The sequence below is a fragment of the Malus sylvestris genome, chromosome 3 (genome assembly GCF_916048215.2).
Source record: "Malus sylvestris chromosome 3, drMalSylv7.2, whole genome shotgun sequence".
Lineage (NCBI taxonomy): Eukaryota > Viridiplantae > Streptophyta > Magnoliopsida > Rosales > Rosaceae > Malus > Malus sylvestris.
Window position 1 is genome coordinate 22,900,535 of NC_062262.1, and position 10,064 is coordinate 22,910,598.

Consider the following 10,064-nt stretch of genomic DNA (forward strand, 5'->3'; position numbering starts at 1 on the left):
CAAGAATGTGAGTGACGAGTTGTTGTGCCTATAAAGAATGCAACTTGTTTTTGGTCTCTTGCCGCTATTCACGTGCTATAAAGAATGCATCTTTTGTTTTTGAGTTTCTTGCCGTTATTCACGTGCTAAATTCTACAAGTCCATCGTCCTCATGCTCTCATTTTCCCTATATTAAACACAATAGCCCTTGCAAGTATCAGCTGGGAAGAACAATATTAATGAAGAAGGTCATGGCTTGTGAGAACAACAAGATACTGATATTTGGAGCCACAGGGTACCTAGGCAAGTACATGGTGAAAGCAAGCGTTTCTTTGGGCCATCCAACCTATGCTTACGCCCGATCAATCAAACCCATCACTGACCCTTCCAACCTTGGGCTGCACAAAGAATATGAAGCCATGGGAGTCACCGTCTTCCAAGTAATTACATACATACATACATATATACATACATACATACATATATATATATATATATATATATATTACTTATGCTAATTAACCTCTCACTTCTTAATTGGCTAAACTCTACTAATTCATTGCTCATATTTCGTATATAGCTAATCAATTTAATGTTTAGGAGAGCCAATTTGATATGTTGTGAACTGGACAGGGTGAACTCGATGCGAAAAGCTAGTCGCAGTGTTTCGACAAGTTGACATTGTAATATCTACATTGACTATTCCTCAGCTTCTTCAACAGTTCAAAATTATCAACGCCATCAAAGATGCTGGCAATATAAAGGCGAAAATATATGTGAAAAATGTTGTTTTGCGTTGACTGTGAATCTGAACCACGATTATGTACATATTCTTGGCTACATTACTCAGTCAAAGTTCATTGTATATATATATATATATGTTCGTGTCTAACTGTGTACAACATATACATGTTGGGACTATGAAATCAGAGATTTATTCCCGTAGGGTTTGGAGATGATCCAAAAAGAGCAAGCGTGCTGCCGCCTTTCGAGGCTATACATGAGAATAGAAGGGTGATTAGAAGGGCGACTGAAGCAGCAGGAATCCCGTACACTTATGTGTGTGGAAACACATTTGCTGTATATTTTGTTGATTGTTTGCTTCATCCTCGGGAAGAGCGTGAGGAAGTCATTGTTTATGGCACTGGTACAGTCAAGGGTAAGTATGCAAGTGGTGCACTTTACTTCTGAACCACAAATGCACTATTTTCCTAGTAGAATGTTACAAGTTTTTCTTTTATTTTTAATATTTATATAAAAATAATTTACACCGGTTACGTCGCTTGAGAAATGAAATGAAAAGTATTTTGCCCCTGTGAAGTCATCTTCAACTACAACAAATATTGGTTATCGCTAAGGACTTGCTTGATAAATTTTTTGTTTTTAGTATCTTCAGTTCACACTTTTTTTTTTTTGGCTAGAAATAGCAAGAAAGTGTATGAAAATAATAAGGTATGAAAATAATAAGGTACGAAGAAATATGGCATAGAGGGAGGAGGTAGCAGTAGAAGGCATGAAACGGAGACATCATTGATAATCACAAATATAACTGTTAAAAACAATACGTTTTGTGGTCGCACATGCTCAGTGTCTAGGTTGAGACTCATAGACACATCTTAGTCGAACGATATTATTTTTCTTCTCTTCGTGGTTGTAATTTATATTCTTGTTTCAACAAAAAAAAAAAGGTTATATTGTTGAATTCATTTATCTTACATAGGAAATGTATGGTTGACAAACCTGTTTGTACCATATTTGACCAATCCCGAAACTACTGAGCACCGGTCAACGTTATACCGTCAAGGACCCAGAAGAGCTTCCCTTCAACCAGGAGGCCAATCACAATGCGACACGTGTCGACGTCAGAAGCCAATCACAGCTCGACACGTGTCAACATTAGAAGCCAATCACAACACGACACGTGTCAATATTAGAACAAAACTAGAAACTCTCTTCTATAAATAGGGATCATTCTCCCACAATAATCTCTAATGTCATTTTGTACTAAACTATTCACTAGAACTCACAATATGAGAGCTTGAACCTATGTATTTGTGTAAACCCTTCACAATTAATGAGAACTCCTCTACTCCGTGGACGTAACCGATCTGGGTGAACCACGTACATCTTGTGTTTGCTTCCCTGTCCCTATTCATTTACGTACTTATCTTCACTAGTGATCGAAGCAACCAAGTGAAGGTCACAAACCTGACACTTTCTGTTGTACCAAAGTCCTCGCTGATTTTGTGCATCAACATTTGGCGCCGTCTGTGGGAAAGACACTTACTCCCACTCTCTTCAGCTTTGTTAAGCTGGTTTCCACCGCTCGTACACTTTCTTTTGGCCAAACATCTCTCTCCAACATGGGGAGCGAAAGAAGCCATAGCACACAAAATGACACCCCCATTGGACCTAGTATGAAGCAACGAAAGCAGAAGGAAATAGAGTTACTCTTCAAGCTAAAGTCGATGAGTTAGAAGCTCAGAACAACAAGATAGTGATGAGGAACGAGGTCCTCCAGGAGCAGTATGAAAAACTTTTTGAGATGCTTCACGAGGCTAGGCATGCTCAAGCACACAAGCTCGTCGCCCCTGCTGAGGTCAACAATCATCTGAATGCCCCCCAACACGGAGGGTCACCGATATCCAACACGGACATCCCTGATAGGGATCGAGCTACACATCAATGTGATAATCAACATGAAACTTCTCTCAACCCACATCAAAAGCCGTCTATCGCGATTGTCAAGACTTCCTAAAGCAACGCCGAGAGAATCCCATCCACATAAGCTCGAAGATCAATGACCCAAGAGTTTCTGAAAGACTTCGTCCTCTCCCACGACCCAGGCCAGCAGTTAATCTAGGGAATGGGCAACAAGTCCCAGAAGAACATGAAGGTACAGGGGACTCGGAAATGTTTCGACATACTCACTCTAGGAGTCAGTGTGACGAGTCCAAGGAAAAATCATGCTATCTTGATCAAACTTTCCTACTTTCAAGAGGCGATGGAGACTTACGGAAGAAAACTTCAGTGATGCACAACTCCACTCAGGACCCCCTCGTCCTACAGCTCCTGGAGGAAGTAAACAAGTTGAAGGCTGAATGTCAAGCCGAGATACCTGACTGGAACCAACCCAGGCCTGGCCCTCTCACAAGAAGGATCCTCAACACCCCTTCCAAGCGAAGACAAAGTAGAAGCTTGACTTACAACTCTATACTGGAAGGGAAGACCTGATTGAACACCTTAACCTCTTTGAGTCCACCATGGTATACCGGAGACACACCGACGAAGAACAATGCCTTCTCTTCCCCTCTACCCTCTCTGGCGGAGCTTTAAACTGGTATTGCCGTCTTCCACCTGAGACAGTAGACTCATTTGAAGAATTGAGGAAGCTGTTTGTCTCTCAACACATCTTCCAAACCGATCGTTTGCATTCCGCAGATGACTTGTACACTATTCGCCAGAAGCTGGACGAGTCATTACGAAAGTATGCTGGCCGCTTCAGCCATGAGTATTCTCGTTGCGCTGAGGCAGATGACAAGACCGCCCTCAAGGCTTTCACGGCAGGCTTACGTGACTGTTTCTTCAAGTACATGATCAATGCCAACACTTGGAAGACTTACTTTGAGGTGATGGCACAAGCTTACAACCATGCCTCCGCCGAGGCAAGGACATATCAAGGGAAACCCCCTACAGTCACCCCTTATCAGCAAGTAGGGAGTGGGGGCCAGATCCAACTGAATGAGAAGACCTCAACCTTCCAAACGGTAGCAGCACACCCCCTGCTTCATTTAATGCTTCGCCAAGTCAGCAGACATATCAATCCCAAGGCAAAAGGAAAGATTTCCATCTTCACCAATCTCATTTTAATAAAAAGAATAAGGGACACTATCGCGATAACTCAGGATATCGTCACAATAGCGCCCGTCCTCAGGCAATCAACGCAGTGGGCCAATCAGGTGTCAAGACAGGCCCTACCCCGAGGTATGAGACATACATACCTTTGAACGCTACATGTGCGGCCATCTACCCCAGTATAGCTCACCTAATACCAAAGCCAAAGCCAAGACAACCAGATTACAAGTCCACGAAGAACACGGGCATGTTTTGTTGCTACCACGAGTATAATGGCCATGACGGCGAGAAGTGCATCATCCTCCGTGATCATATTGAAGCTTTGGCACGTGAAGGAAAAATTGATCAGTTCCTCCTTCACCCTCCAAGGGATAACCGTAACCAACGCCAGGTGAATGTGATATATTCCATAAGCGGCGGCACACCTATGTCTGAATCATCCAATAGGGCCATGAAAAACAGTGAACGAACTTTGAGACCTGGCTATTAAGTGTTTCACGTGGAAGACATCAGGGGAGGCAAGTATCAAAAGCCTAACTGGGATCCAATATGTTTCTACCCTGAGGAAGAAAGAGGTATCATCTACCCTTACAACGACCCGCTGATCGTGGAGGCTCACATAGCAAATTTCGATGTGAAACGAATCCTGATAGACACAGGTGCTTCAGTCAATATCATGTTTGCTGAAGCTTTCAAGGAACTTAATGTAGCTGAACACTTGCTCGATCGCTCGATTTCTCCTCTGATAAGCTTCTCTGGGGATATCGTGCAACCTTTAGGGAGTATACACTTACCCCTCACCATTGGTACAGGCCCCTACACAACTACTACATGGTATCCACACATATGTTGTTGATGAAATTTCCAACCCCTTTCGGCAATGGATACACCAGGGGAGATCAACTTAGTGCTCGATCATGTTACAACATTTCAGTTAAGCAGCAACACCTGCCTGTCCCCAAGGAGACCCTTTCTATACATAACCAAGCAGTAAAAACCAGTCCAGATGAAGCCAACTCGGATCTTCATGATGGCAACAGTCAACCCGATGACCCTCGAGATGACTCCTTCACCCAGCAAGCACAACCCGCTGAAGAGTTAGAGAATGTCTCTATCTCCAAAGACCATCCAGATCGCATGGTGAAGATTGGCACCACTTTGTCGCCACCCTTTCGGCTGTCGCTGATCTCATTTTTGCAAGAGAACGCCGAGGTCTTCGCTTGGTCATATAAAGATATGCCGGGCATCTCTCCCGATATCATCTGTCACCACTTGAGTATTGATTCCAAGACCAAACCAGTAAAACAGAAGCGAAAATCTTATGATGTTGAACGATACGAGGCGATGAAAGCAGAAGTTGAAAAACTCAAGGACATAGGCTTCGTCCGTGAAGTCAATTACCCAACATGGGTAGCAAATGTTGTCCTTGTTAAGAAAAATCCGACCAAGGAAAGTCTCCTGCTTCAAAAGGTCTTGTGGAGAATGTGTGTCGACTACACCGACCTAAACAAAGGATGTCCGAAGGATAGTTTCCCCATTCCTCTCATTGATAGACTTATAGACTCTACGGCAGGGTGTGAGCTATTGAGCTTCATGGACGCTTATTCAGGATACAACCAAATCCTCATGAACCCCTCAGACCAAGAACACACAGCCTTCACTACTGACAGGGGACTATATTGCTACAAAGTTATGCCTTTCGGCCTAAAGAATGCAGGAGCAACTTATCAGAGACTGGTCAATTCAATGTTCGCCGAACAGATTGGGAAGAGCATGGAAGTTTACGTTGATGATATGCTAGTCAAGAGCAAACATGCTGACCAACACATCACCAACCTATCTGAAACTTTCACCATTCTAAAGAGGTATCAAATGAGGTTGAACCCCAACAAATGTGCCTTCGGCGTGGGCTCTGGCAAATTCTTAGGCTTCATGATTAGCCAACGAGGCATTGAAGCTAACCCCGAAAAGATCAAAGCAATCCTGGACATGAAAGAGCCAGTAACTTCAAAAGACATCCAAAGCCTTACTGGCAAGGTGGCAGCCTTAACCAGATTCATCTCTAAGGCCACAGACATATGTGCTCCTTTCTTCAAAGCACTCAAGAGAAATAAGAAGTACATTACATGGACGGAGGAATGTGCCAAGGCATTCAGGAACCTCAAAGAGTACATGAGTAAAGCCCCTCTGCTCTCCAAACCAGAAGTTGGTGACACTCTCATTATCTATCTATCGGTTTCAGCTTCAGCAGTCAGTTCTGTTCTTATTCGAAAGGACAGTGGTGTCGAACGGCCCGTCTACTACGCTAGCAAGGCCTTACAAGATGCGGAGACTCGATACTCCAACATTGAGAAATTAGCTCTAGCATTGGTCATGTCTACTCGAAAACTTCGCCCTTATTTCCAAGCACACGCCATCATCGTGCTTACCAATCACCCTCTTCGACAGATACTCCAGAGTCTTGACACGTCTGGGTGAATGATTAAATGGGCGATAGCATTGGGTGAGTTTGACATCTCCTACCAACCAAAACCAGCCGAAAAGGGGCAAGCAGTAGCATATTTCATCGCCGACTTCACATATCATGTTGACATTGCTTCTACACCTGAAGCAGTAGCTTCATTACTATCGGAAGCTCAGAAGATAGAATCAACAACCTCAACATGGAGTTTGTATGTTGATGGATCATCCAACCAACAGGGCTGCGGAGCAGGATTAGTCCTCACTACCCCCGACAAAGTCGCGATAGAATACGCTATTCGTTTCAAATTCAAGGCATCGAACAACGAGGCCGAATACGAAGCCCTTCTAGCAGGCTTACGTTTGGCCAAACACCTTGGGGTTAAACAAATTGATATCTTCAGTGACTCCCAATTAGTGGTCAACCAAGTCACGAACAACTTTGATGCTAAGGATAGCTCTATGGCAGCATATCTTGCGCAAACACGACTTTTGCTCAAGCACTTCCACTACCAGATCACCCAAGTTCCTCGAGCGGCAAACAGTCATGCAGATGCTTTGGCTCGCCTCGCCTCGGCAGTGGAAGACAAGATTGGGAGAAAAATTCATGTCGAATTGTTGGCAGCACCAAGCACCATGGTCGCGGAGGTGTGCAATTTACAACAAGGAGATAGTTGGATCACCCTAATTTATAAATTCCTTGCCCATGGCACCCTCTCAAATGACAAAGTCCAAGCTAAGCAGATTCGATACAAGTCTGCTCGCTACCTGATCATTAATGACCAACTCTACAAGCGCGGTTTTACCCTGCCCTACCTAAGATGCCTTACACCTGCAGAGGCGGAAATTGTCCTTCGGGAAATACATGAAGGAGTCTGCGGAGATCATGCTGGGTCTCAATCCCTAGCACACAAGACTTTTCGCCAAGGATACTATTGGCCAACACTCCACCAAGATGCCATCAGAATATCTCGCTCATGTGATAAGTGTCAACGCTACGCAACTATCCCTCACTCCCCTCCCAAGCCGCTCACTCCTATGATAAGCCCTTGGCCTTTCGCCCAATGGGGACTTGATTTGATCGGCCCAATGCCTGCAGGGAAGGGCAAGGTCCGCTATGCAATCGTTGCAGTTGACTACTTCACAAAGTGGGCTGAAGTAGAACCCTTGGCAACCATTACTGAGGGAAAAATAGAAAACTTCGTATGGAAGAACATCCTCTGTAGATTCGGCATTCCCAATGCGATAGTCACGGACAATGGGCGGCAGTTCGACAACAAGAAGTTCAAGATGTTCTGCTCTAAGTTCAACATCAACTTATGTTTTGCCTCTCCAGCCCATCCCCAATCTAATGGACAAGTCGAGGCCGTTAACAAAATAATCAAGCGCACTCTGAAAACTAGCTTGGACAAAGCTAAAGGTTGTTGGCCAGAATTCGTACCCCAAGTTCTTTGGTCATACCGCACTTCATATCGGACTTCCACAGGAGAAACTCCATTCTCACTTGCTTTTGGTACAGAAGCAGTTGTCCCGGTTGAGCTTGAGCAAGCAACATACCGAATCCAGAATTACATGCAGAGTGAGAACGACAAACAACTCACCCTCAACCTGGATCTAGTCGAGGAACACAGAAATCAGGCTCACCTGAGGAATGTCGCCTACAAGCAGCGCATTTCCAACTACTACGACTCAAGGGTTAAACCTCGCTATTTCAAAGTGGGAGACTGGGTACTGAAGAAAAGATTACTCTGTGATAGGGTCCCGAGTGAAGGAACACTCAGTCCTAACTAGGACGGACCGTTCGAGGTCATCGGCATCAGCCGCCCTGGCTCCTACAAGCTCAGAAACTCCAACGGGAAAACCCTTGGCCATCCATGGAATGCTGACCACTTGAAGTACTATTACAAATAGAATCACATTGTACAAGTGTTAATTTACAACCGTTCGGCATCCTATGTAACAAAGACCATTTGGTATGAATTCAATAAAGAGGTGATTTAGCCAACTCGGCCTAAACTCTTTTACATTCTGAGCAATGAAACACTCAAGTGTTGAAGCTTCAACGCAAATGTTTCCAATACAAAACAAAATCTAAGTATGTGTCAACAAGACTATACAAAGGATCTACATCATACATTCCAACACATTCATACATAAACATCATACATTCCAACACATTCATACATAAACATCATACATTCCAATACATTCATACATAAACATCATACATTCCAACACATTCATGCATAAACATCATACATTCCAACACATCCATACATAAGCCAACTGTGCTTCGAAAGGGTTCAACACACTTTGTGTCATTCGACATTTGCCACAATGTGCCTCGACACCTTGCCCTTATTCTCACCAACTAGGTGATGAAGGAACTCACCTTCGTACCACCAACTAGGTGATGAAATGTACAACCCGTACTCTAATATTATTTGGAAACTTGCCACCCTTATCACCAATCAGGTGAAGAAGGAACTCATCTTCATACCACCAACCAGGTGATGAAATGTACAACGCGTACTTTCCTTTATGCCACCAACCAGGTGATGAAATGTACAACGCGTACTCTCCTTCATGTCACCAACCAGGTGATGAAATGTGATGAAAGGTGATTAAGGAATTCACATTCGTACCACCAACCAAGTGATGAAAGCAACCTACCATTCATTCCACTAACCAGAAGACGAGTGGTACAACTTGTACATGTGAACTCCTAGCATTCACAAATAATCAAAAACCATCAAGCTTTACAACTCAACTAGGGGAGCACTTATGCCTAATAAGAGCTATAGTCACCAACAAAGTCTTATTGCAAGCCAACAATGGCTTCAGTGCATGGTATACAAAGATCAAGCTCTTCAGCCCTCTTGCATCTGCTTCAGACATTTCTCCTCTGTAACAATGCAAACACTACAACTCATAGAAAGCTTTAAACGCTCTTGATCAAGACTGTTCGAAGCAAATTCAATTTATATGGTTCATCTAAACCTTCGACTACTACAAGATGTGGCTTGAATCACAATCTCTCACTTAACAGTATAGAAGCAAAATTTGTATACGTTGTCTCTCCCACATTTTCAAATTTCTAGTTTTCCCAAAAAAAAAAAAAAAAAAAAAAAAAAAAAAAAAAAAAAAAAAAAAGAAAAGGAAATTGGAAATTGGGAAATTCAACAAAGCTTCATCAATGGAACACAACTACAATCCTCAAAAGCTTCGCACTATCTTCATCAAGATAGTGTGAAGCAAAATCAATTTATGGTGCCAACAAAAGCTTCATCAATGGAGGACAAATATCAATCTCAAAAGCTTTGCACTATCTTCATCAAGATAGTGTGAAGCAAAATTAATTTATGGTGCCAACTAAAGCTTCACCTATAAAGCTTCAACCCCAAAGCTTCACCTATAAAGCTTCAACACCAAAGCTTCACCTATAAAGCTTCAACCCTTCAACACCAAAGCTTCACCTATAAAGCTTCAACACCAAAGCTTCACCTATCAAGCTTCAACCCCAAAGCTTCACCTACAATACAAAATTTCAACACCAAAACATATAAAAGCTTCACACACTCTTCATCAAGATAGTGTGAAGCAAAATCAATTCATGATGACCAACAAAGCTTCAACCTCAAAGCTTCACTTACAAAGCTTCAACACCAAAGCTTCACCAACAAAGCTTTTAAATATATATATATATATATATATATATATTATTTTTAATTTTTATTTTTTCGAAAATTCGAAAATTCAAAAATCCGGAA

The 10,064-nt window shown here is 42.8% G+C and overlaps 1 protein-coding gene across 1 annotated transcript; it reads left to right on the forward strand.

Moving 5' to 3' along the window:
* Positions 1-218: 218 nt before the first annotated feature.
* On the forward strand, positions 219-1,170 carry LOC126617076 (isoeugenol synthase 1-like). The gene is made up of 2 exons (XM_050285146.1): positions 219-419; positions 910-1,170. The coding sequence occupies exons 1-2, from the start codon at positions 219-221 to the stop codon at positions 1,168-1,170; spliced, it is 462 nt and encodes a 153-aa protein (XP_050141103.1).
* The last annotated feature ends 8,894 nt before the right edge of the window (positions 1,171-10,064 follow it).